Genomic DNA, 25,916 nt, shown 5'->3' on the forward strand with positions numbered 1-25,916 from the left:
CCGTTCACTCCAGCACCTACTTTGCCCGTCTCCGTCCCTGCGGCACCTCAGCTACCAATGTCGCCGTCAGGCGAGGCCTCGAGTGCAGCTGGACTCCCGACGGCACACGTTAGCTTTGCCGTTGTCGTCACGACTTGCGCCATGTTATGTGGCCTTCTCTGCGCCAACTTTCTTTCCCACAATTGGTTTCATTGAAAGCCCCAACTTACTGTTACCATTCACATAACAAGAGAGTAGCTTGGTAGTTCCGTTGGTCATGGTCAACTAGGTATTCAATACTTGTAGGGTAGTCGATTGCATTGATCTCCATTCTCAGCCAATCCTATCTCGCAGGAACCTCCATAAACCCTAACCTAGTATATCAGTGGCAATCCACGAGAAGGATAGCGGTACTGTGGAAAAAGCTAACTGTGATTCACAGTCACTGCCAACGCAAGGGGTAACACTATCTTTTCCTCGCAGCGCACCAATGTTTTCTTCTGGACAAACCAGGCGATGCAGGCAGCAGGAAAACGTGACCGGTGGGATTCAAGCTCGGAAGATGACGAAGACAAGCCTGCAAAATCGAAACGAATATCCAAAGAGAAGAAACCATTGCCGACGACAGTGACGGATGATCGAGCCACAACCTTGCCGTTCCACAATCCGCTCTTGCAAGGATGCCGATCCGTTTACGAAACCTACGACCGAATTTCGCGTGTCAGCGAAGGCACTTATGGTATCGTTTGGAAGGCCAAAGATTTGGCTACTGATCAGATTGTTGCGCTGAAACAAATCAAGTTTGAGTCGGTGGCCGATCAGCAAGAAGGATTTCCTGTTACAGCGCTCCGAGAAATCAATGTGCTGCTAGCACTTTCTCACGAATCCATTGTAAACGTGAAGGAAATGGTCGTTGGCGATGGAGTCGACAAGGTCTTTATGGTGATGGAATTTTTCGAAATGGACTTGAAAGACGGGATTTCTCGATTCGACGGAGCCCTCGCTCAATCGGAACTCAAAAATATCATGCAACAGATTTTGGCGGGTACCCATCACATGCACAGTAAGTGGTATTTGCACCGCGATTTGAAAACTAGCAATATCCTGGTTCATCGATCGGGTCGAATTGCGTTAGCCGACTTTGGACTGGCACGACGCTTTCAGGAACCTCGTCAGGCCTTGACACAGCTGGTGGTCACACTGTGGTACCGCGCACCGGAATTGTTGTTTGGCGAGAGTTGTTACGGTCCAGCCGTGGACATGTGGAGTGTTGGTTGCATATTTGGCGAACTCATCAGTAAAGATGCTGTTCTACAAGGTCAAGGAGAGCTGGACCAGATTGATCAAATATTTTCGTTGGTAGGAGTGCCCAACGAAACAAACTGGCCTCTATTCGAAAGCCTTCCTAACGCGGGTTTGTTTCGCTGGAAACCCAAAAAAGCGCAGGAGTTATTGCTGCCAAAGAAGTTCCCGATTGCTTCGCCCGTATCGGCCAATCAAGCGTTTTTGGACGGCAACGGTTACAACCTCCTGTCTCGACTACTGACTCTGGATCCGGACCAGCGTGTAAGTGCGCTCGAAGCATTGGAGCATCCTTATTTTTCACAGGGTGTTAAACCCCAGACGCCTCGATTCTTTTCCACCAGCTCATAGCAGTAAGACCAACTTGACAGGAATGTTTGGTTCTCGGGCAGTAACAATCGTATCTTGCGGCTAGCACGATGATATAGATCCACATTCAGCGCTTGCCTGACAGGGAACGCCTCCTTAGTTTTCAAGAATTGCGAAAGAGTAACAGCCAATGCATTGGCAGTAGAATTATTATAAAAAACGCTTTCGGCTACACAGGCAGCATTGACTGTGAACCCATCTAGGAGCAACGACAGGCTAAATCATCAGTACCGATTGGTCGTTTTGTATCTTGGAGACATGGACGATTTAATGTACGACATTTGAACAGATACTTCCCGGGAAGCTCACGGAATAGAGTGCTTCGGCTGTGAGAAAAGCACGTCCACGTCCACGTCCACGTACACATACAGGCATTTTGGCCAAAAGTGGAGATTGCAACTTGACGAATCTGATCAACGAGTATTAGGCAGAAATACAAACTAACAAACGACATTACAACCTTTTTCCTTATTAAAGCAATATTGCCCGCGTCGAACACATCTTTTTCTCTTTTGACCGCGAAGTAGTTGTAAACGTTGCTCTCATTGTGGAGGTATTTTGTAGATTGTGGTCATGACATCCGATCTGGTCTCGAAAGTGTCGCTATTTGGCCTGGCATTGTCGACGCATCGTCCGAAGGATCTGGGAGCGGAGGCTAGTTCCTATTTTCAATATGAACCCCTGATAGCTGCAATTTCCATATTGTTCTTTCGAACGACCGTGAGCCAGAAAAACGAACTCGCCATATTGCGTTGGTTCTTTGCTCTCCTCCTGGCGGGTCTCGCTTATTGCAAAAAATCCTACGAACTCATACTGGCCGTCGAAATCTTCTCTTACGCCGTGCCATGGGTGCTGCAAACGCCTCGACTGTCGACGGTGTTTGCCAAGACAACAACAACCCGACTCTTATCAATCGCGGCGAGCGCATTCGCGTCGTTAGTGCTGGCACACGTTCTCGTCTCCGACAATCTGTTTCCGGTATTGGGAATGATGACTCCATCGTATGTGGTGCAAACAATCAGATACCTGTTTCCGGTCGAGGAGATTTCTGCGGCGTACGACATCATGAAAGACTTTGCCGATCCGATTATATTAAGAAAGCAAATTGACCACCTGTTCTTTGTGACGTTTCACATTCAAGTCGGCATGGGTTTCTTGGGGATTAGCTTTCTGAGGAAAGAACAGCACCGGCGAAATTTATTGATACGGATGGACGTTGCCGACACAGAAGACGAAGATGGCCGAACTATTGCTAAAAGTAACGGGTCTAGATCGACGAAGGATCTGAGTTCAACCGAGGCTAAACTTGACCGAGCCAAGCGTTTTCAAGGGGGAGCAGCACCGTTTATTCTGTTTTCTGCATTACCCTACATGTTTCAAATCATCTCTTACGGGAACATCAACAAATTCGCGTTCACATGCGTTCAGCATGATTTGCATCGTACGGTTCGATTGAACGAGCTTTTCGACTACGACAATCGTCTCACGGCAATGGCAACGGAATCCCCAACTTCACCCGAAGGTAAATCCACACACGTCCACCCAATGCAGCGACGCGATAAAACCAGCAAGCACTCACCTCACTGTATTTTACTCCCACTAGCTTACGCCAACTCGATGAACTCGGTCGTTTCGACAGCGTATGAGATATTCAACCGAAAACTCTTCAGCCTTCCGAAAGTTTTGTTACTACCGGGAGTCATGTCTCGTCAACCGATGCTAGTCCTGCAGGTGTTTCCCTTTATTTTCGTATCGGATTGGCTGAAAGCGAATGCTGTATCATTCATGACCACGAAAATAGAAGAGTTGCAAAAAGAGCTTAGTGAGCTGAGGGCGGTACGTAGTAAGGTAGAATCGTTCGACATCAAGAACGCAGAGCTACTACAAAGGAGCGGGCCTGGTGCCATGCAGTTCACGCAGCATCGATGGGAAGAATTTACTGTTCAAATCCAGGCCCGTGTGGTCGTGTCGGACCTGCTGAGTCGCTCGAAAGGTTTCTTTGCCTTCATTCAACGAAATTTTGTCTTTTCAGTACTGATTGACTGCGCGTTGGCGAATCTTATAGCCATTGGGAAGATAATGGCAGCGGAAATCTTTGTGTTTTCCAGGGCGATTGAAGACGCTGTCGATATGGTTTTGATGCGTAGCCGAGGTGAAGCTGAACTTGCACGCATGATGACCGAAATTGAGAAGCTCAAGAATCTTGTGGATATTTGGGACCGTAGCACGTCTCGTTCTTTGATTCATTGCAACCTAGCGCCTCCTAAGGAAAACAATCTTGTGCTTCGGAACTTGCACTATTCGCGCGGGACCGCGTCTGCTCGGGCTGATCATGTAGAGCTCAAGCCGGGTGTTTATGCGTTGACGGGTGCCAATGGGAGTGGCAAATCTACGTTGTTCCGAGTTCTCATGAGTTGTAATACCAATCAGAAGAGCATTGATTTACCACCCAGTATAAATTTGCTAACCCCTATGGAGCCGCTGACGGAGGTCGATGATTTGCTTCGTGAAACTGCCTGTGAGGCAGCCGATGCAGATTGTGATACGACTGCCGAAGTTTGCGAAAGCGATTTAGGGGAGAGTCGGAAATTAAACGAGAAGGAGCTACTCCCTGCGGATATGCCTCAACATGTTCCCAAACTGTCAATCACAATGCCCTCCGCTCACGTGGTTGAAATCAGCCAGAATTTTTACTGGCCGTTGTATTCCACACCGATTGACTGGATCTTTCAAGAACATGTAATGGACACGTGTACTGCGGAGGAATCGGAAGTCCGTGCAAGGAGAGTTGCGGAAGAGTTGCACTCATTGGATTTTTTCCAGGCCCCGCAAATGTCCGAGGAAGAAATGGAAGCAGCAGCGGAGGCAATGGTTTCCCCAGCGGCAACGAGCGAAGGAACAATTCAACGCATAATGTCTGAGTTGCAAGAGGAAAAAGAGGACTGGTTCAGTGATTTGTCCGGCGGACAAAAAAGTAAGGTGGAACTTGTACGGCTCGTCTTTTTGCAGTCTCACTGCCCGGACGTATTATTGATTGACGAAACTATGGCCCCGTTGGACCCAGCCTCTAAGTCGCTCGTCATGGCCAAGCTAAAAGTTTTCTGTAGCGAAAGCATTATTCTGGTGATTTACCATACGGATGTTGGTCGTGGTACCAAGGATTCCGGGGACGGCGAAGAATTTGTCGAATGTGTTCCGTCGAACGATTTTTTCAACAAGAACCTTCATCTGGAGAAGGGATTGATTCACGTGCGCGATACGTGCTAGAGTAAGATAGACGACGACGGGCACGCAGTAGACGGTCGGACCGTCACGTATAGCCAACAACGTGCACGGAGCCATATGCAAAAGAGGCACAATGTGGACATGTATAGGTTTCACGCAAACACTAATAGTCTTCGACTAGTTTGGTAAATGTAGGACGTGTCGCTTCATTTTACTGCATGAGATCGTACAAATCAGCCGCCAACAGTTTCCATAACTGGATCCTGGTGTGTATGGATGCCAATGTACTGCGCAAGGCTTCATCCTGGTCCACTGGCGGACGCAGAAGATTGTCAGAGCTGTGGTCCTCGCCCGAAAGATGCCCGTTTCGATGTTCGTCGAGACGACGTAGTTTCTGTTCCAAATCCGCTAGACGGTTGGCAACAAAGGCGTTTAGTTCTCGCAGTGAACCCGTAGCATTTTCCAAGTGAGTTCGGCTCTCGTTAACTTGCCGTCGTAAAATGCGAGTCACAATTGAAAACGCATCGCAATTCGGGAGCTGTCCATGAGTCACGGGTACTCCGTGATGCGGGGAATACAAAGAGGAGAGTCGTGGACTCGTCACTACGGGAGCAGTCATATCGGCGTGCTCATTCCTTTCCACCGCCTCTTTTCCAAAGGTTACGGCTTGTTCGTGGACCGCACACCATTGCCGAGCCTGCTGTTGGTCTCGACGCAACTGTGATCGTTGTTGGAGAAACAACTGTACGTTGGTCCACGCCGTTGCCGGTACCGTGCCATCTCGCTGGGCTACACAAGTCATCTGCGGCGAACCGAACGTTTCGGTGGGATTGATCGCCTCTAGGACAGCCGGCAGTGAAGCGGATGTACCGTCTCGTTCCTTCGTTCCAGCATTCTCGGCGTCCCATATTTTATTCCGACAAGAGAGATCGGTAGAGATCGCCTCCGACTCCAGAGACTGCAAAACTTTGAGATGGAAACGAAGAAATCGTGGTATGGACCCAACGGCATTGGTAGACTGCTCGCCGTGCGAGTGAAGCCTCGTCTTGGATACGTTGTCGTTGTGGTCTGCGACTTGGTCGCCGTCCTTGCGGGTCGAATAACTCAAGCGCCGGCGCTTGACAGAATTCTCTTCGTCGTGTGCCGCAAAGCGTTGCGGCTGTACGTTAGACATTGGAAGATGATGTCTCTAGTTACTACTAGTGTTCTGCAGCAATGAATGCTGATGGTCTTGTCCAGTGCGGCGACGGAATGCTGGACGGGCTTTCAATACTACCTACCGGTACGACGTAATATCGACAGTTCCTGTTGTGTTGTTAATGTAACATTGCGACGGTTTTCGGTTGTGGTAGTAACATTCGTCCTCGGAATGGAATGCGAGCGCTGACTTTTTTCCAGTTTGGTCGGCTGTACTCTTTGGGGCCGGAACTTCACCACGATCGTACCCTATTTCGGGTTCCAGTTCCACCAAGTTTTGTGGTTTTCCCGTCGCAGACCTCGATCGTGTTACGACGCACGATTCACACACCAAAACGAAGGACACGTCCGGCCCATCGCGAGTGTGCGCGAGGTGGAAAACTCCGGCCCCACAATCGAAGAGACGCGGAACACGAATGGTCGTTTCAATTTTACCAAACACACTATAACACACACACACACACACACACACGCGCGCTTTCCTACTCTCTCTCTCTGTTTTCCCTCATTCTACAATCATGGGAGAAACCAAAGCCACACAAAAAGAAGTCCGGGATGAATGGGAGCGCAAACTCGCTTTGTCGGCGCCGTCACGCGAGTTGCTGGAAGAACTAGCCTTGGCCTGCGCCAAAGAGGATTCACCGTTGGCGACCTTTCAGTACGCGTTTGCCCTGAGCAAATCATCGCAAGCTTCCGAATTGCGCTACGCCGTTTCGATACTCGATGGATTGGTTAAGGACGGATACGAACACCAAGTAGATTGCATGTATGGATCCGCCACTGCGCTGTATTTGTTGGGCGATCACAAAGAAGCCAGGGTACGTAGAATGCCAGCCGATTAACCTACTCCAGTTGGGAATCAATGCAAGGCATGCATACGCGTTGAACGTTGCTGGTTGCTCACAGTATTCTTCTCTTGTGTACTTGTTTGTTTGTATTATTCGGTAACAGGCACGCTGTGAGGCTATTTTGCGAACACAACCTAGTGCTCGCTTTGCGAAAGAACTGCATTTGGCCTCCATTGAAGCCGAAGAGGACAAAAAACGTGAGCAACTGAAAACCGCGGCCTTAGGTAGTGTGGGTGCCGCCGCGGCCATTGGTGTAGTGGCTGGTATCGCCAGTCTTTTACTGAAAAAGTAAAATATGGAAGAGAATGGATGGTCGTGTACCAGTTTTGAGGATTGATCTAAGAAAGGGTGCGTCCGTGGTTGACACTTAAGGAGGAAAGCTGTGCGCGTCAAACGTGGTGCATACTCGTTTAGGTTTTCGATACAATCTAAAGTAAATCAGCAAAGGTAAAAGCCAATTTGTGTACGAGCTGCACACTTGCGCATGCTTAGAATATAACAATTTCCATAGGACGTGGAGCTTACGATCTTGATCCTTCCTCGATCATGTGCTGCGCAAAGAGCATCGTCACCAGTGAGCAAAGTGAAACTACGATTGTTGTCAAAAGATTGGTATCCTCCACGGCTTCCGACAAGAGTTCGAAGAAAGCTACCCAAGCCATGGCACCTCCAGCAAAACCCAAACCAACGGGTAGTATCGGAATGAAGTGATGCACAAAGAGATACGCCGGAACCGCCATAAGCGGCTGTGGCAGACTCGTGGAAATAGCCCAGACCGCGGCCGTCAAAACCGATGCCCCTCGTGGCAACAAGACAACGGCAATGGCTAATCCCTCGGGTACATTGTGTACCGCCAGACTAGCCGAGATAAACACTCCAAGTTCACTACCGTGCACACCACCGAAACTCACACCGATACCGACACCTTCCGAGAAGGAATGAAGTGTCATGACGAAAAAAATTAGCAATGCCTTACGCGCGTCTGTCCCGGTTCCACCCAGACCTCCCACTTTCAGGTCTTCGTAACGGTCCAGGAAATTTTTGGTAGCGAGGATAAAACCGAGACCGAGTAAGGCCCCAAGCGCGGTACGGAGCTCACAGGAAACGGTAGAGTGGTCCTGAGGATCCGAGTACGTGCATCCTTCCACCAGTAACGAATACGATGCCGCAACCATCATACCAGCCGCAATGGCTGCATCCATTGAACCACAATAATAACAACAACAACAACAAGAGAGGGTGAATCGATGTCAAGTCCAAACGGAACACAGGAACCACATTCCCATATCTGCACGTACCGTTCGAGATTCCGACCCAAAAGGTGGCAATATCTGGCAAGAACAAAAAGGGCAACGCGCCCAGGCCAGTGCTCAATGCGGTAAGCCATCCGTAGTAAAATACGTGATTCAAGGTAGGTTGTCCATGGGGTTGGAATGGATGAGGAACCGTCACGATCGAGAGAGCCGCAAAACCGGCCAATACAGGATAAATCCAAGTAGGGGTTGGCGATTTTTTGTATTCACCCCTGGAGGATTTGCGCTTGAGCCCAACGTCAATGCCGGCGACGGTCGCTGCCACGTTCTCTTCAGCAATTGATTGGTCACCGGTTTGTCGTCGTTGTACCGTTACCATTCTACTACGTTGTTGCTTTTATCTGCGAAAGCCAGCAGATTTGCAGCTTTAACGCACGACTTGGTCGTCGATTGCAGAGAGTGACGATGAAATTACCCAGAGCCGTTGTCTTGCATTAGCTAGAGAGTGGCCTCTCCGTTCGACCATTGTATGTGTCGTCTCCCGTTTACCGTATATATATATCGGTAGAGCATCCGGCGACCGTGTTTTTTGAGTTCTCGTTGACTGTGATGTAATGTGACGGACGTCAGTGCGTGCTTGAATTGCTTGATGGCTCGGACACGTCCTATCCGGAATCCGGCGTTTGCTTCAAGCGTGAAATTCAGATTCCGCTCCTTTACAATAATACCAATTTCATAAGTATCGCCAAGAGTGAGACAAGACACCGTGACATTGCTTCCACTCACGTCAGTCACTGTAGAACAGTAAATCGACTCCCTATCACATTTTCAGCGCGTTTCGATATTTCCACTATGATGCTTACACAGCTGCTGACTGAGATGCCTTCGCGTCTTTCAGCCATCAGAATCACGCAAATTGTTGTCGACTCAGCTTTTCCTACAGTGCGCACACAATCGATACCAACGTTGTGCACATTTCTTTCTGTTTACGTACTTTCGTTCTCCCTTCCTAATTTACTTTGAAATGATGTATACTGCTCGGTCTTTCATTGGCACCTTCCTAGCCTTGTGTTTGATTGCCAAGGTTACCGCCTTTGGCGTTATTCCCCGTACGAACAGCGCCGCTCCGTCCTCGACAACTCGGCTCCACTTTTTTGGTGGTCTTTCGAACGCCTTCAAAAACGACGACGGTTTGGGAAAGCCACAGAATGCCGGTCTCAAAAATGGGCCCAAATACAACGACAACGTCACCGTCAACGGAAAGAAGGTTGAAGGCGCCGTTGCCGGGCAAAAGCTGACGGCGGTCGCCAACAAAGTCCGCGTTAAGATTCCCGTCAATTGCCAAAAAGGAGACTGCGGAACGTGTACGGTCAAACTCAATGGACGTCAAGTCAAAGGTAAGTGCTGGTAGTGTCACGGCCTCCATTTCACAAATCTGGGATCGGATCGTCCCAACTAACTGTGAACTTGTTTATTTCCTTTGCTACGAAACGAATAGCATGTTCGACACCGCTGCCGACAGGAAAGGCAAAGATTGAAACTTTGTAAATAACACGCGTAGGACCATATTCGCACGGCTCTTTTGTTGATCGCGTAGTGTAAAGATAGTCAGACCAGGACATACTTTTACATTAGTACGCAGTTCTATAAACAAAGTTGCTCGATCGCCTTTCCATAGCCAAAAGTGTATATTCATGTTTTCAGTTACCAATACTTGCTCAAATTAACTTGATAGTACAAAACTCCGAATGCGTATCAAAATCAAATATGACCTTTGGTGGATGACTGGGTGGATTTGCAATAAGCTGTCTCAGCTTCATAACATAAATGGAATTGCCGAGGCACACTTTCCGCAAAGACTGAATTTCGTCCGCCCGCATGGGTGTGTACATCTTATTAAGTCCCCGTTCCTCTTCCAGCAAAGACTCGATTGCGGTATTGCATGATTGGAACCATTCAGCGGTAGACTGCAGGAGCTCTTCTTGCGGAACGTGTGTATAATTAGACCCCTCTAAGTAGTCGTTGTAGGATAAGGGAGGAGGCTGTCGAATTGATGCAAACATTTCAAAGCGTTTCTCAAACACAGCTTTCGCTGAAGTGAACTCATACACTGGTTCCGACAAGAAGCCAGCCTGTCGAAGGGACACGAAAAAACGTTGAATACCTCGACAGAGCATTCGTTTGCAAGAGATGATTGATAGTGCGAATTCGTTTTCGAGGTCATCGGGTGTTGGACAAGCCTTTGGGGACGAGTCCAAATACTCATTTTTCAATGCTTTCTTTGTCCTCTTCTTATTGTTTCCTTGCTGTTCTTTTACATTCGTTTGCTTAGAAATAACCTGTGCAGCCCTCCGAGAACTTTGCATGGAAGACAGGTTTTTCGTCAGCGCAGACAAAAGAAAATCTCGGTACCAGAATGCAAAAGAGAGATCTTGGTGTCCATAGAAAATACCTTGGTCGACACCGGATGCTATAAAGCGATCCATCAGCTGAATCAAGATGGTCAAGACGTACTGGCTCAAACGCGGTTGCGTTGAAGGATCTACACCATTTTCTCGGCGATAGTGCGCGTCCAAAACCTGAGCTTCGTTTTGCAAGACAACCCAGTCTTGAAGCATTACCGCTTCGATGTAAGCTCGTTGCCGATTTCGATTCAAAAGTCGAAGCTTTAGTGTATCGTATACTGGCTTTGCAAGCCTATTGACAAAGGCAATCACATGTTCGTTTGATACCAATGATTCGGACACATGCGTGCTTTGTCGGATATTGTCGACCGTCCATTCAGCAAGCGAAAACTTTCCAAGAAGTCTTTCGTTGAAGTATAGATTAAGCACAATCAGCGAACGATTGAGAATATTCACATCCTGCAGGGAAATACGGTCCAAGGTCCTCTGCAATCGATTCAGCGACGTGCTGCTGAACAAGATAGGACATACAAACTGCTCCATTTCCTTGACAATGGTAAGTAGAATCGGCAACGATTCTTGAACAGACCGAAACCATATTTTTCGGACCGGTGTATTGCCAAGAGACGGATGGTTTACATACGAATCAAAACACCTTCGGATAAGGCTCTGCGCCGGGGATAGATCGAGCGTGATGTGATTAAGTGCAACTTGTAAATCTGCTACTCCACTAGCAGCCGTATGCGCGACGCGTTGTAGGTCAGGTGTTATTGGCTGCGAATGGCAACACGATGGTTAAATACTTTCTTCCGTCAATATCCAGAAAGGCGTACCAACACATGTAATGTCAACGTACCGTTTTCGAGCAAATCGAAAGCATACAACGCTGAAATTTCAAGACATTCAAAACAACACGCTGTTCTTCGGAGCCTTTTGCGTCTTCCATTTCCAAAATAATTCTTGTGGCTGCGTCAAGTACCTGGAAAGTATCAGTTTTTACCTTTTCCGTGAACACAGTAATGCTACTTGTAGTCGAGACAAAGTCTTCTTCCTCATATATATCGGCGTTCAGAATGCTTTCCCGAAAAGAATCCGTAAAGTGCACAAGCGCCAGGGTGGCCGCAAAAACGACAAACTGGGCCTTCTCTGTTTTAGTTTTTTCCTTCAATAGATCCCCAAGACGATTTTCGATAGAATCTGGTAGTAGCCTTGCTTTCATGTCGATCAGGACTGCACAATGAGCGTACAGACAAGTGAACGTGCTTTCCTCCACCGAAGAACCGCTCAACAACGCTTGCAGCCTCACCATTATATGCAATGATATGACTGCGGCATCTTTCAAAGTCAGCTCATCCCAAGGAAGCGGAGTAAACGAATCCCTCAGGCCGAGTGGGATCGGACGTGGGAAAGTGACCTTGTCGTCGGGAGGAATCTCCATTCCATCCAGGATAACGAGGGAAGCAGGAATTTCACAACTATCCATCTTTTTATCCATCAGCTGCGTAGCAGACATTGCATCGTGTAGCTGAAACGACTTTGTACACAGAAAAGGATCAGCCAAGGCCAAAGAAGAAGCGCAGGTCTCGATCAACGAAGTGACGTCCATCCAATCTTGTCCGTTGGCTTTTGTCGTCCCAGTCTTGCCATCTTCATCGCATGACGCCATATTGCTCCGCCATCTAGTACAGTCACTATTGCTTGTGGCTTTCAAGTGAGTGTTCGATCAGTATTGTTTCCTTATACCCAGAAAATTCGAAATATAGGCTGTCAAATTCGCGAGAATCTTTATCTGTGTGGTGTTGGTGGGGGTGGTGGTGGCAGATATTGTGGGTCCATAGATGACGACATAACGGCTATGTTACGTTACAGTTATTTCTTAACGGAAAAAGTCGTTGGCCGCCGCCATGATCCCGGCGGGTAGCTTCAGAAACGATATAAGACCTTCTTGTATTTTTCAATGTGTTTCACATTCCTCCCATCCTCTCTAGGAAAACGAAATGCTCCTTTTGACCATTTTAGCGACTCTTATCTTCCATTCTTGAACTGCCATATTAGCGTTTTGGGATTGGGATCAACCCGTAAATGAAGATATTGGGCCATACGGACGGACTCACTATCAGGTAGCACGTGCGTTTCGACCCCGACTATCATCAAGCAATTCACCGCCTTATCCGTATACAAACTTAAATATTAAACTAATCAAATTTCGATTTGAACCTTACTCTCGAAAAGAGCTGTCACTATCAATCCTGCTTTTGGCAAAATGAGAAACGTCCGGGACGAACAAGATTACAGCACTACCAACCTAGTATGCAGTTGTGGGAGTAACACAAGTACTTTAGGCTACAAGAGAGAGCTCCTTTTGATTGAAGAAGAGGTGGTTTGAAAGAACGATGCCAAGGGTGGCATTCGTTGCTCCAACGCGCATACCGTGTATCTCTAAACTCATGTCGTCGCCCACCAGGAAGATTGTTCGGCACACTACTACAACCCAATCACACTATGAAGCACATTCGACCGACTCCTACGAAGGAGCATTCTTTTACGAGCCTGGCGCTTATACCGAATACCTACAGCAGCTGGTGCGTAAAAGGCTCGGTATAAAGGTGCATAGTGGTAAGCCTCTTCGACTTTTAGACGTGGGTGGTGGAACCGGCAACTTTACGCATATGATTGTTCGTGACACCAAGACAACAGCTATTGTGGTAGACCCCTTTTTAGCCCAACACGATTCTCTCGTTAAGGACCAATCTCAACTGGGTTTTGTTACAAGCTCTGCTGAAATTTTTATGGAAATGCCGACGCAAGAAAACAAATGGTGGAGAACTGGCTACCACAAGGTTCTATTGAAAGAAGTTGTGCATCATTTCACGGAGGGCGACCGCGTTCCGATTTTTCGAGGCATTCGACATGGGTTTTCATCTGCGACCGATATCTCGTCGAATACACCAGCAATCCTACTTATCACCCGTCCGCAACGAGACATTGACTATCCCTTGTGGGATGCTGCTCGCGAAGTATGGGCTGAGAACCAACCTTCGGTCGAACAACTTGCAAGAGAAATGAGAGAAGCAGGATTTCATGATATAAGGTATACCACAGAGTCCTATCCGTGTACCATTCCCTTGAGCAAATGGCAAGAAATGGTAAGGAATCGCTTCTGGAGCACCTTTTCCAACTTCACCGACGAACAGTTGGACGACGCATGCAAAAGTATCGAGAAGGATGGCAATAATCGTCTCGACGACCAAGGATTATTGCACTTTGAAGACAGACTTATCTTTATATCAGCCGATCACTAGTAACCGATAGTACTCCTTTGCCTTTCGTATTCTTAAAACTAGGGCGCTCTCGATGTGTTAACAGCGGTGGCATTGCGACGGGAAATGCACCTTGGTGAATTGTCCCAGGCGCAGCAGATACGAAACTCCTCCTCAGGGTGATCCTGAAGGCATTGAAACGTACTGAAGGACGAAGCACCACAGCCTTCGCTCATCAAGTCGAGTAAAAGCAAATGGAAATTAGAGCAACAGTTTCCCAGTGTGTGTCGGGTCATCAGCTGAGCTTTTAACGAGGACATAGCCGAAAGCATGGCTTCGTCCGCAGTCGGACCAGATGTCATTGCAACGTCCGATATAGCACCAGTGTTTTGCAAAACATCTCGGTGATTCGTTACAAATTTGAATGGAAACGCTATCTCTCTCTCGGATGTGGGGTTGCGTAGGTAACTTTGTTGGGCCGCGCTAACATTTTTCGACTCAGTTGTCAGAACGATATGGACTGGCAACTTCGCGTCCTTCCACTTTTCCGCATCGCTCGAAAGAGTCCATATCATGGCAAGCGACCTCGTGTACTGGTCAAAGGATAGGCACTCGCTTTCCGTTCCGCATTTATCAGACGCTGTACAAGTCGAGCAAAGAGCAAAAATAAGGAAAGGTTTGCGAAGGATCATCACAGCTTTATCAAATCTCACTCACCTCGAATAGGTAGTCCGATCGAATGGTCTGGCTCGAAATTGGAAGGAAGAATCTCCTCCAATATATTATCGATGGATGCGGACGACCCGGGACTTGGACGTAAAGCATACAAAAGCATGGCGTTGTGTACTTGAGACTGAAAGCCGTATTGGTGGGTTGTTTGATTCGAGAGGATGCCGCCAATTTTCAGCGTTTCACTTATTGCGTCTTCTAGAACAGAGCGTTGAGACAACGAAAGCTGTAGTTTCTCCAACAGCGCGACTACTAATTTTCGCAACGTAGGGAGAAGGTTTTCAGGATCTCTCTGTGGTCGATACTTGAGTTGCATAGCAATAACACGATCAGCTTCATGTGTTTCAGGAACCTTTCCTGAGCGAAAAACGTGCCGCATTTCTCCTCGTGTCAAAGTATAAGCATCGGCCAGAGCTTCTGCTGTCAGGACGCACGGGCTGAAAGGTTGAAAGAAGCACTGGGCGTCTTTTCGATTGCAGGATGCTAAAGGCCAAGGGTTTTGCAGGAACGAAGGAGCGCTACTTGGCGCATTGTTGACCAACAGAACGACGCGTCCCGTCGCTATACCGGCTTTGAGCGCTGAGACCAATCCAAGACGCATATGGGCTCCGATCCCTGGCTTCGACAACCCAACTACAGGAAACTTTGCCGATGGACATTCGTAGTCGAAATCTCCAATCCTGTATTGCTGCTTCTTTTTTGTACAAAGATAGCCGTTCCGAAGTCTGGACTCACCAACTGCAGGGGCATGCTGATGTCTGTGAATTGCCAAGAAAAAAAGCCTTACAGTCCAAATCCTTATTATCTCCGATGATACGTTGATATGCTCCGTATTGATGTTTTCCGTGCCGATGAAGGCAGAGGATACAGGACATATTGTCGTTTTGAGTATTGGCAAGAATTCCCCGAACGACGGGGCTTGCAAGCTCAGTAACAGGCGCTCTGGTAATGTCTTGTCTATTTCCGAAATGTTGATATTGCCAAGTCGAGGGGAAGTCAACCACTGCTGAGAATTTTGAAGTAAGCATTTTGGCGTTGTATTTCCCGTTGCCTGCACTATCTGATTTTCGCTTCTCTTATATGAGCGCGTTCTTTCGTCGGATGGGTGCAAACTCTGGAAAGGACCGTCGACGGATCGCTTGAGGTTAAAATCATTCTGGACAGTACATCGAAACAGCAGACGAAGTGCTGTTCCGTTCAATAAAAAGCAAGGGACGATGAAGAATGTGGTAACGAGAATTTTTCTGCAGCTTCGGCGGCGTTCGTTGATAGCCATGCTATTCAGTCGACGGCAGTGAGATTGACTTTTTTTACAGTTGGCTTCATAGGTGCGTATGGTCTGTTATCGACATGAATAGTGGAATTCCTTCTGGGGTTTACCAAGCTGTTCTCTTCATTTTTACTATTGTAGCTGACAAGGAAGCAAAAATACAGTCGAAAATCGGAATCTCGATTTCTGCAACACATTCGCCCAGTGACTAACTGTACCTGGTGGTAATGAGCAGGTAGATGCGATAAAAATCTATCCTGGTCACTGGCAGGTAAAGAAGTGTTTACTCACTTGTTTCGTCTATTGATAAAACAACGCATTCCTAGCTAGGTATCTAACCCCAGGAGCAAATCTTTGTCTAGTCTCTTTTGTGAGAGTGCCATGACCAGTTATCGATAAGTGTGCCAAAGAATGATATTCCAAAAGCGATACAAGCTGCAACGGCCATTTGCACCCAGTTCGTTTCCGAAACGCCAATAGCAATTGGCAATGGTAAATAAGCTAGACTTTTTGGGGTCTGTGATGAAGAGGCCACAAGCCATGCCGTGGACAACCCGCTTGCAAGGTAACCTGAAACGTTCACCGCAAGACGATTTTCCATTAAGGGATAGCAGGCTTCGACAAAGTCACCGCAGGCAATGTTAAGAAAAAATCCGCGGCGACAAAGATCGATGTCGGCAGTAGACAAATGATCTTGTCGTGAATGTAGCGTAGAATACAATACATTGGCTGCACATATTCCAGCGCTCACTAAAACAAGCGTTAGCTCATCCACAGCTCCCAGAACGCTTGCGTCGCCGAGTTCCATTTCGATTAGAATCAAAGGAAGAATAACGGAATGATACCAGCCCACTTTAGATCCGTAGCAGCAGAAGCACCCTAAAGCACATCCAGCGCCTATTCTCACCTGCAAATTTGGAAAACCGACACTGACAGCAAGTGTCCACCGAATCGATGCCGTAATTATTCCCAGTACAGGCGACACTGGGAGCATAAGTAAGGCAATCAGTGCGCCAACCCCACCAGAAATCAGAAGATTGGCCATCGTCGCGGGAATATTCCAAAAGATTAACGTATATAGAAGTCGTTCTGTAGCAAATGATACTAAGCGACCAGCCAACAATCCCGACAGAATCGATCGAGAGCAGCTCGTCGAAGCAATCAATGCTGCCATATTCAAAGACGAAACCGGAGCAGGACCACTAGCATGAGACGTTGCCATCGTCACACAGCAAGAAAAGGGCAAAGCCATCTGCTCCAAGACCAGTATACTGGCCTCGATAAAAGATCCGCATTGGCTTGAGTTTTCGAAGAAGCGCTCATGTAGAAAGAGTAGACATTGCTTGAGTAAGCAGACACCCCAAAACATTGGCAGACAGGAATTCAAAACGCTCGTACATGAAGAGCCAGACTGCCGACATCGTTTCCATGGTTCGTAAGCTAGCTTCCAATACGCTGCAAATGCAGACGTATACGAAACCGCACGTGTAAAGGTTGTGGTTGCTACTGATCCTCCAGCATTGCCAATCAGCCTGATGTGATACAAATTTGCCACTTGAGAAAGCGACGTTCCACCGCTGCCGGTGACACGTATCTCCTTCGAAGCCGCCGCCAGGAGTACGGAGGAAAAGATTCCGACATGGCAAGAAATGCAAATCAGCCCATCTATTTCCCCAGCGAGAATTGATTGGGATAATGTATTGTCGAGCCGACAAAATTTATTCACATCCTTTAAAACTCCTCTATAAAACGCTCTACAGTGAAACCGGGTTTCTTCCTGGTCTGTAGCCTCTTCATGAATATCATTCTGGACTGTATACACTGTGGCGTTGTCAACACATTCATTTGCACCATCCAGTCCTTTGCCATTATCCAAAGACACGTAGTACGCATGCCATATGGTTGCATCCAAAAGTCGTAGCTCCTCGTCAATTGAATGCAGAAGAGCACGGGCATCCGTGTGTCCCAAAGTAGCAGTGCCCCCTCCAGAACTCCCAATTACGGCGATCTTGCGAGTGCGCTTCATTTGATGAGCATCATCACCAGAATAAATCCGACTCGATGTTCAAACTTACAAATAATGGCAAGGGTACGATGCAGTAAATGTAAAGAGATGTGCAGCGCTTCACGTCTTCGAATTATTGACATGACAAAACTGGTTGGGGTTTACATTTTCAGTTACATAAATGTAAAGAGTTGACTGTGCTCCGCATGGACTGTTGTGAGCTATGCTATCAAAACCGAGATTCGCGTTGAAGACACACCGGTTCCTGGTCGACCACAACACTTTCTAGCTAGAGAGCTTCGGCAATATACATGCAAAGCTTGTAGGGTCTCTTTACTGGAGTATAAAAAACGAGGAAACTGTTAGCTCTTTTTCAAATAACGAATATGGAGCTTGCATGTCCACGATTCTCTGTCGGTCCATGAATTGTTTCGAAATTATTCCTGCGGATCTTCAGATAGCACCACTGGAATGGAAAAGTTCTCTAGCACACACTTCAATCTGGTCGAGCTTCATTGCTCAGCATCATCAGTTTTTTCTCTACACCGATACAACCTTTCCGGGATTCATTAGATTGTACGGGTCTAACCCTTTCTTGATCCGTTTCATCATTTCAACTGCGCCTTGACCATATTGGCGCTCAAGGTATTTGATTTTGCCGTAGCCGACTCCGTGTTCACCGCTACATGAGCCCCCAGCGTCCAGCGTACGTTTGATAAGGTTCTCGTTTACCTGTTCCACTTTAAGCAGGTAATCTGCCGACTCTTGTTCTAAAATTGGTAGAATACAATGCAAATTCCCGTCGCCAGCGTGCCCAAAACACGGCCCGATCACACCCTTTTCTCGGACGTCCGCTGCCGTCTCACTAATAAGACTTGCAAACTTAGACAGCGGCACACATGCATCTGTCACCAATGCATCCGTTGCCCCTGGCCGTAAAGCAATCGCTGCATAGTACAAAGAATGACGAGCTGACCATAGCGCTTTTCGATCCTGCTCATTGGAGGCAAATGAAAAGTGAGAACCTCCAAAATCATGCACACATATTGATTGCGTGTTGGAAACTTGCTCCTGCAAAACGAGTTCGCTTGCTCCTTGAAATTCAAGAAACAGCGTCGGTCGTACTAAGAGAGGCCTGCTTTCCTTGTTATAAGCGTTAAAAGCCTCCACACTTGCAGAATCAAGCAACTCGCAACGAGAGACGGGAATGTTGCTGAGCTTCAAGGTTGCTACCGCCTGTGCCGCTGCGTACAAGCTACTAAACGAACAAACCGCGGCAATCACATATTCCGGAATGGAGTGTAGCTTGACCGTCACCGATGTAATGACTCCAAGTGTCCCTTCCGAACCGCACATGAGTGACAATAGATCGTAGCCAGCCGAGTTTTTTAGTGAACGGCTTCCTGTCGATACAACAGTCGCTTCCTCGTCGGCCAAGACACAGTCCAGAGCCAGTATATTCTCGCGCATTGTTCCATACTTTACTGCTGCCGTACCTGATGCCCCAGTGCTTACCATGCCTCCAAGCGACGCATCCGCTCCAGGATCGATCATGAATTGCATTCCAGTATGGCGGAGCGCTTCATTCAGTTTTTTTCGAGTGACGCCGGCTCCCACAACAGCAATGGGATCGGGCAAATCCGCGCTGGAAAAATCAGGGATTTCGATGGATTGAAACTTAGCCATATCCAGACAAAGGCCACCGTACAGTGCAGCCACGTGACCTTCCAGAGATGTCCCTGTCCCGAATGGTATCACCGGAATACGTTCGCTCACGCAAAACTGCATAATTGTCCTGACATCTTCGAGTGTCTCGGGGGTTGCGACAACATCTGGTGGTACCGACGGATGGTAGGATTGGCCTTTGCCATGCCAGTACAATTCATACGAATTAGTCGAAAACGTAACGTTAGGTAGGCGCTCTTTTAGTGCCGAGAAACGGTCTTTCGAAATGATGGTTGAAGTCGCAAAAGAAGCACGTCGCCGGAACCTACTAAGAGAAAGCCTATCCGAAATAGGCAATGTTCGACTCGACACGCTCGACAGGCATTTGAAAGGCATGCTGATCGGATTGTCGATCAGACACAGAAGGATTGGCTCGCTACTGATGTAAGATCAAGGATCGCTTCGGAGATAGAATATATCGTATAGATATACATCAATGCTCACTTTCCGTTTGCCGAGTTTCGTGAATGTCAACATTCTAACGTAAAAAGGACTACAAGCAACTCACGGATGACGTCGTATACAAGAATCAAATCCTTTCTCGAAATTGGAATTGCTGCGTTGACTAACTGTAAGAAGTGTTGAAGGCTAATATTAAGGGGTATGTCTTTGCAAACTTTCACACTACAATGGTTCTAAACGAAATAAAATCTTGCACTGTGAGGCCTTCAGCGAAGCTGCAGTGAGCGTAGGTTCGGGAAAGAGGAAGAGAAATACAGTTATGACGGACGGTCTCAACCCCACAAATCCAAACTCGATCGGAGCGTTAATTGCCGAAGAATGGACCATCAATCCATTTTCGCCATTACCCTCGTTCTTGGAAATGATAATGATGGAAGAGGCATCACGGGCGACGCGGCAAGCATTTCTTGCAGGTAGTAAGTTCGCACAAAACGCGCTTTTGGCTCGTACCACCATGGGCGATGATTTGCCTACATCGACAGCAGAGACCAACAACCACTTAGATACACACTTTTCAATTCTTACATCCACACTGCACAAGTGGAAGAACCAAATCATGCTAGCTGCTGGCTCTCTTCTTCAAAATTATGGTGCAGAGATCAGATGTATAGCAATTTATCTTTTGGAAAGACGTTCACTTCACTACTTTTCCGCGACGATGGCAGAGTCTATGTACGGGGCCCGTCGTGTCAAGCTAGAGAAGGCCGACAGATCAGGAAGTCGTAAGCTTAGCGACCTTTCGAGTGTGGACAAAACGAGATTGGCATTGCTTTTGTCTTTGGGTCCATACCTCTCTGAAAAATTGGATTCACTGCATAGCGAATACAGGGATCCACGGGAACGTCACCGCCTTCCAAGTACACCACTAGCAGCGATCTGGAATTCGTATCCGTACGCCCGACGCTTGTTTGACTATTCTAACGCGCTCGTACAGTGGAGATTTCTTTTGGGACAGTCTGTGATCTTCGACCCAGCTTCATTTCTATTAGAGCAAGTAGTGCGGCGGGTTACGAAGGAAGATACAGATAGCAACTCAACAAAACCTTCCAAAGAGAAAGATATTCCTGCAATTGCATTCCCACCAGCAAGTTTTGCATCGCCAATGTTATCGAAATACCTTCATTCCCCCAGTAAAAGCCAGATTGGCTATTTCTTAGCAGCGTCCGTCGCCTTCAGCTGGCTCACGCAATTACGCCGCGACGTAGACACATATCAGCATGAGAGTCGCTCACAGCGACGAGCTTATGAGACGGTCGGCAGTCATAGTGGTACAGGCTTTATTCCACCGCCACCAATGCCGACCTCATCGCGAGCAGCAGTGGTCGCAGCGGAAGAGGAGTGCTCCCTTTGCCGTAAGGTTCGAACGCAACCTACGGCTTCTCCATCTGGATTTGTCTACTGTTACGATTGCTTGCTTCGGTATGTAAGGAAGCACGGCGTATGCCCAGCCACCAACATGCAATGTACGGAGGCGAATTTTGTTCGAATATACGAGCCCTGGCTATAGGCCGAGTCGACCGACGAGGTAATTTTGGACAAGAAGTCGTGGAATTGATGTTTGCTCCTTTCCTTGAGCTGGCTAAGACGCGGCTACTCGCATTGCCATCGAGCCACGTATGGAAATGGACGCAGCACTGTTTTTCACAAAACTATGCACATTGTTTCCATCAACCCATCGCTTTCTATAGCCTTCACTTCCTTTAGTGACGGAAATGCTTATGTAAAAACATGCCTAATGCTATATACGACATTATAGACCAATCATTTCTTCTTTCTGTCGAACTGTAAATCGACAGAGATCACGACAATATCGTTGTAACAGAATTTGGTACGTAACTTTTTTTGCTTCATCAAGAATGCCGAGAAACTGGCGTACACTCTTTTCTCGCCATCGTTAATAAGAGTGAATGCACTTTGGTTGCCATATTGAGGTTGATATCAAGGTTTCCTGTTTGCACTCGTACGTTTTCCATGTCGGTCACCATTCACACCACCGCCGGCGACCTCAAACTGGAAATTTTTTGCGATACGGCGCCTCGGACATCCTTCAACTTTTTGGCATTGTGCTCTTCGGGTGCGTACGACGGAACGATATTTCATCGCAATATCAAAGGGTTCATGATCCAAGGTACGCTCTCATACAAATGATTTGACGACAGAAACATGAAATCTTCAGTGCCTATCTTTCGCTTCTTTTAATGTGTTTTATTGTTCTTAAACAGGCGGCGACACAGCAGACAAGACGGGCAGCAAGGGAGGGGAATCGATTTGGGGGCCAATTCCATTTCGGGACGAATTCCATCCCGACAACGTACATGATAGGCGTGGAGTACTAAGTATGGCGAATAAGGGACCGAATACGAATAGTGAGTTCAACTGAAACGACTCGGATCGTGTGAGCGATTGCACCCTAGCTCCATCGATATGGTTTAGAACAAAGATCGTGTTGCGCTAACACTTGTATATGCTCGCTTATTTTATGCTTCAGGATCTCAGTTTTTTGTGTTATACGAGCGGCAGCCGCATTTGAATAATTCGCACACAGTCTTTGGTCGCTTGCTGGACGGATGGGACGTTTTGGATAAGATGGAGCGAATGCCGGTGATGGGATCTGCGGCTCCGAAAAAGCGACTCCAACAGTGTCCCATAGATCCTCCCAAAATCACCAAGATAACGGTACACGCAAACCCGCTGGCCGACGAAATGATCGTGTATCCTACTCCCGAGGGGGCTCCCGAGAAGCGTTTATAAAAGTGGGAAAATTCAAGGATATTCATGGCTAGAGCACTAATGCTCGTTATGTAGTCGAAGGATTGGAGTTTTAGATCCCCGGCATGTTTGGGGCAAAAGAAATGAGCTACGGGAACTACTTTGAAGGGAAGTAAACAGCAGATGTTGCCGTAATCCTAAGGTCTAAAAAGCGAGATAGGCATATTTGAGACGATGCATCGCACGCGGCACGCAAAGTTTTTCGTCAACCAGCAGTTATTTTGTTTTGACGAAGGCTGGAGCTGTGCGTGACTTGGCGTTGAAAAGTGCCCCCCTAGTGCGACTGAATAGGTGGCTAGTAGCGGAATTAGCACGGTTGCCAAGCATCGTTTATCGTGTCGGTAATTTGAAACACGTGCATCTGCAGTAAGCAATGCCAATGTGAACATCTAGCCTAGTAGAGAGATTTGCGTTATCGGAGCAAAGCCTTCCTCCGTATATTTCGTATCAGTATGCTGCTTGGTTTGCATCGAAGTTGCCGTCAGCCAATTCTAACAGGAAGCCTGTACTCCAATTTTATAACTGACAGTGACTAAAAAACTCGTACGTAACGTTCGCTACGGTTGCACGAGTCGCAGAGCTCGTGAGGTTGCCTTGCCTCATCGGTTCGTGCCCGGCAGTACCGTATACACCCCACGATAATTCCAACGGTTCTTTTCTCGGACCAGTGCGTTGCGGAAGACCACCGAGAAATTTTCGACTACGGATACAATACCTCGATTCGTTTGACTCGCAGTGAGTTAAAAAGACGAACTGCTTCCATTGACTTTAAGAAACCAATCCTTCTACTCAACGATATCACAAACTGTAAACAATTGCTCTAATCTCGTCGGATCTACAGTCAACAACACCCCGAATAGAAGCACCACAAACAACCAAGCGCAATCGAGCAGATCACGAGTCTAAAATGGAGACTACACAAATCGATGAAGATGCCGTCGCTGCGGCGGATAAGCAGATGGAAGAGCGGGCGAATCGAGCCAAGGAACTGTTATCGCAACGGTATCGGGGCTTGAAGACGCAACAGGTAATTATATGCGCGTGTTCAAAACACAAGACTCGCGCTCAATCAAGTTGGCTATCCGCTTCCGACTCTGATTGGAAAGGCGTCTCGTGTGTATGTTATGAATGTTCTTCACTTACGCTATTTCACATTGTGGTCTTTGCAGGAAGAAAAACACAATAGAAAGATGCAACTAGAACGGCACATGATGGGATTGCCGGAGCAAAAGAAGCACGAGCTTCGCAGACATTTGGAACAAGAGGAGGTGGCAATTCATAAGGAGACGCGCAAGAAGATTACTACATCCGACTTCGAAAGCCTGGCGATTATTGGCCGTGGAGCGTTTGGAGAAGTTCGCCTTGTTCGGCGCAAGGGAAAAGCGAACGATCCACAGACGGGGCAAATCTTTGCTCTCAAGAGTATGAAAAAAGAAATGATGGTGGTGAAGAATCAGGTGCACCATGTCAAGGCCGAGCGCGACGCTTTGGCGCAAGCAAAAGACGGTAATCGCTGGCTCACTGCTCTTCACTACAGCTTCTTTGATGATAGTCACCTCTATATGGCGATGGAATTTATGCCGGGAGGTGATCTTATGAGTCTATTGATCAAAGAAGACACCTTCTCGGAATCCGTCACTCGGTTTTTTATGGCAGAAGCTGCGCAGGCAATCAGTAGTGTACATGCACTGGGCTACATTCATCGCGACATTAAGCCAGACAATATGCTTTTGGACGCCCGGGGTCATCTAAAACTGACCGATTTGGGTCTGTGTAAAAAGGTAGGCGACGTGAGTCCCACAGACGAACCGGAAGTTGTCCTAGAGATGTTGCGTCAGCAAGGGATCTCGGAAAAAGGTGCCGAGTGGCGAGCCACGCAAACTCTTCAATCGTCGAACGCGGTTCTTAATAACAGCCATCGTCCTGCGGGCGATACCATGGCCATGTCGATTGATGAGGGTATCTCAGGCCGGCCGGAACAAACTCGCGATGCAAAGACTCGGCGTGAGGTAAGAAGCACAGCTCCGAATATTACGTAGGCTAGAAATCTCAATAGTATACAATGCTTCTCATATACTGTTTGTTGTATCCTCACTCCGCAGATGGCCTACTCTACCGTGGGGACGCCGGACTACATTGCACCGGAGGTTCTGGCTGCCCAAAACGGGGCGTCGGGGTACTCGTACACGTGCGCGGTGGATTGGTGGTCGCTAGGTGTGATTATGTTTGAGTGCTTGGTAGGCTACACACCATTCTACGCTGAAGATCCGGTAACAACCTGCCGTAAGATCCTTCGCTGGCGACAGTGTTTGGAAATGCCTGCCGAAACCAAGGCCCAGCTTTCCCCCGAGTGCATTGATTTTCTTTCTTGTTTGCTCGCCGGTCCGGAATCTCGAATTGGGTCTTCCAAGAACGGAGGCGACTTCGAGAATGGATTTAAGCAGGTCGTGCAGCATCGGTGGTATCGAGACTTTGACTGGGAAGGAATTCGTGAGCTTGAAGGACCATTGCTGCCTAGCGGAGCCCGCGAGTTTAGGGATATGTTGGTATATCTCAAGTACGTTTTGGTGTAGCCAGTGCAACTGTTCTCTTTTTTGAATGCAGACGCCTCACGCATACTTTTTGCAATCACAGAACTTGTCCGAAATCGGACCCTCGCTTCAAACCATTGGTGCAACGTGTGACCCAGAACTTTGATACGTTTGATGACTATGGTTCCAATTTGGATAGCGAAGGAAAAGTCCGAGTTCTCAAGAACAATCTTGACCAATTCTACAACTACGACTATCGTCGTGCACGCAAACCACGAGTGCCTTTGCCTGATGCTACTTAATTCAGTGCATGTTTCTGTAGATAGAAATGTTAGACTTACTTCTCGTCAGATATTCTTTCAAGTTCCTGTCAACTTGGCCAAAAACATCGGTTCACTGGCAATTAGGAATGAGTGAGCGCAACCAGAACATTATTCCGTAACATTTTCTTTGGGTCACAATGACTTTCAGTCTGTATTGTCCGACTCTAATTTTCTTCATATAACCGTATCAAACCGTTTTGTTAAGTTTTGGTGGTAATCATCTGCTAAGTAATTTTCGTATCCAAGCATCAATTTCCGAAAGCG

General features: G+C 47.5%; 13 protein-coding genes across 13 annotated transcripts; 7 read left to right on the forward strand and 6 right to left on the reverse strand.

The window, feature by feature from the left end:
- Nucleotides 1-459: 459 nt before the first annotated feature.
- hCDK5 (predicted protein) lies at nucleotides 460-1,632 on the forward strand (the record flags this gene model as incomplete). The annotated part of the gene is made up of 1 exon (XM_002184032.1): nucleotides 460-1,632. Exon 1 carries the CDS (start codon nucleotides 496-498, stop codon nucleotides 1,630-1,632), a length of 1,137 nt encoding a protein of 378 aa, XP_002184068.1. The 5' UTR covers nucleotides 460-495.
- A 1,420-nt stretch (nucleotides 1,633-3,052) lies between these two features.
- PHATRDRAFT_49398 (predicted protein) lies at nucleotides 3,053-4,917 on the forward strand (the record flags this gene model as incomplete). The annotated part of the gene is made up of 2 exons (XM_002184033.1): nucleotides 3,053-3,172; nucleotides 3,254-4,917. Exons 1-2 carry the CDS (start codon nucleotides 3,142-3,144, stop codon nucleotides 4,915-4,917), a joined length of 1,695 nt encoding a protein of 564 aa, XP_002184069.1. The 5' UTR covers nucleotides 3,053-3,141.
- Nucleotides 4,918-5,086: 169 nt separating this feature from the next.
- On the reverse strand, nucleotides 5,087-6,049 carry PHATRDRAFT_40097 (predicted protein; the record flags this gene model as incomplete). Its single annotated transcript, XM_002184158.1, has 1 exon — nucleotides 5,087-6,049. One exon carries the CDS (start codon nucleotides 6,047-6,049, stop codon nucleotides 5,087-5,089), a length of 963 nt encoding a protein of 320 aa, XP_002184194.1.
- Nucleotides 6,050-6,559: 510 nt separating this feature from the next.
- PHATRDRAFT_49399 (predicted protein) lies at nucleotides 6,560-7,378 on the forward strand. The gene is made up of 2 exons (XM_002184034.1): nucleotides 6,560-6,890; nucleotides 7,024-7,378. The coding sequence occupies exons 1-2, from the start codon at nucleotides 6,591-6,593 to the stop codon at nucleotides 7,210-7,212; spliced, it is 489 nt and encodes a 162-aa protein (XP_002184070.1). The 5' UTR covers nucleotides 6,560-6,590; the 3' UTR covers nucleotides 7,213-7,378.
- Nucleotides 7,360-8,738, reverse strand: PHATRDRAFT_49400 (predicted protein). Its single transcript, XM_002184159.1, has 2 exons — nucleotides 8,219-8,738; nucleotides 7,360-8,112 (listed from the first exon to the last, which is right to left on the reverse strand). Exons 1-2 carry the CDS (start codon nucleotides 8,550-8,552, stop codon nucleotides 7,442-7,444), a joined length of 1,005 nt encoding a protein of 334 aa, XP_002184195.1. The 5' UTR covers nucleotides 8,553-8,738; the 3' UTR covers nucleotides 7,360-7,441.
- Nucleotides 8,739-9,138: 400 nt separating this feature from the next.
- On the forward strand, nucleotides 9,139-9,783 carry PHATRDRAFT_49401 (predicted protein). The gene is made up of 2 exons (XM_002184035.1): nucleotides 9,139-9,570; nucleotides 9,672-9,783. Exons 1-2 carry the CDS (start codon nucleotides 9,198-9,200, stop codon nucleotides 9,719-9,721), a joined length of 423 nt encoding a protein of 140 aa, XP_002184071.1. The 5' UTR covers nucleotides 9,139-9,197; the 3' UTR covers nucleotides 9,722-9,783.
- A 108-nt stretch (nucleotides 9,784-9,891) lies between these two features.
- On the reverse strand, nucleotides 9,892-12,244 carry PHATRDRAFT_40101 (predicted protein; the record flags this gene model as incomplete). The annotated part of the gene is made up of 3 exons (XM_002184160.1): nucleotides 9,892-11,124; nucleotides 11,435-11,557; nucleotides 11,579-12,244. 3 exons carry the CDS (start codon nucleotides 12,242-12,244, stop codon nucleotides 9,892-9,894), a joined length of 2,022 nt encoding a protein of 673 aa, XP_002184196.1.
- Nucleotides 12,245-13,918: 1,674 nt separating this feature from the next.
- On the reverse strand, nucleotides 13,919-15,981 carry PHATRDRAFT_49402 (predicted protein; the record flags this gene model as incomplete). Its single annotated transcript, XM_002184161.1, has 2 exons — nucleotides 14,556-15,981; nucleotides 13,919-14,478 (listed from the first exon to the last, which is right to left on the reverse strand). The coding sequence occupies exons 1-2, from the start codon at nucleotides 15,841-15,843 to the stop codon at nucleotides 13,919-13,921; spliced, it is 1,848 nt and encodes a 615-aa protein (XP_002184197.1). The 5' UTR covers nucleotides 15,844-15,981.
- A 214-nt stretch (nucleotides 15,982-16,195) lies between these two features.
- Nucleotides 16,196-17,920, reverse strand: PHATRDRAFT_49403 (predicted protein; the record flags this gene model as incomplete). Its single annotated transcript, XM_002184162.1, has 1 exon — nucleotides 16,196-17,920. Exon 1 carries the CDS (start codon nucleotides 17,861-17,863, stop codon nucleotides 16,196-16,198), a length of 1,668 nt encoding a protein of 555 aa, XP_002184198.1. The 5' UTR covers nucleotides 17,864-17,920.
- A 57-nt stretch (nucleotides 17,921-17,977) lies between these two features.
- On the reverse strand, nucleotides 17,978-19,939 carry PHATRDRAFT_55040 (d-lactate dehydrogenase). Its single transcript, XM_002184163.1, has one exon. It carries the CDS (start codon nucleotides 19,901-19,903, stop codon nucleotides 18,383-18,385), a length of 1,521 nt encoding a protein of 506 aa, XP_002184199.1. The 5' UTR covers nucleotides 19,904-19,939; the 3' UTR covers nucleotides 17,978-18,382.
- Nucleotides 19,940-20,149: 210 nt separating this feature from the next.
- On the forward strand, nucleotides 20,150-21,771 carry PHATRDRAFT_49405 (predicted protein). The gene has a single exon (XM_002184036.1). The coding sequence runs from the start codon at nucleotides 20,289-20,291 to the stop codon at nucleotides 21,534-21,536; it is 1,248 nt and encodes a 415-aa protein (XP_002184072.1). The 5' UTR covers nucleotides 20,150-20,288; the 3' UTR covers nucleotides 21,537-21,771.
- Nucleotides 21,772-21,929: 158 nt separating this feature from the next.
- PHATRDRAFT_23203 (predicted protein) lies at nucleotides 21,930-22,831 on the forward strand. Its single transcript, XM_002184037.1, has 3 exons — nucleotides 21,930-22,157; nucleotides 22,252-22,395; nucleotides 22,518-22,831. The coding sequence occupies exons 1-3, from the start codon at nucleotides 22,001-22,003 to the stop codon at nucleotides 22,778-22,780; spliced, it is 564 nt and encodes a 187-aa protein (XP_002184073.1). The 5' UTR covers nucleotides 21,930-22,000; the 3' UTR covers nucleotides 22,781-22,831.
- Nucleotides 22,832-23,705: 874 nt separating this feature from the next.
- Nucleotides 23,706-25,314, forward strand: PHATRDRAFT_16032 (predicted protein; the record flags this gene model as incomplete). Its single annotated transcript, XM_002184038.1, has 3 exons — nucleotides 23,706-23,825; nucleotides 23,968-24,699; nucleotides 24,901-25,314. Coding segments are annotated over 3 exons (1,266 nt in total), but the record flags the coding sequence as incomplete, so codon positions are not given.
- Between the last annotated feature and the right edge of the window lie 602 nt (nucleotides 25,315-25,916).

Source organism: Phaeodactylum tricornutum, chromosome 22, assembly GCF_000150955.2.
Source record: "Phaeodactylum tricornutum CCAP 1055/1 chromosome 22, whole genome shotgun sequence".
NCBI lineage: Eukaryota > Bacillariophyta > Bacillariophyceae > Surirellales > Neidiaceae > Phaeodactylum > Phaeodactylum tricornutum.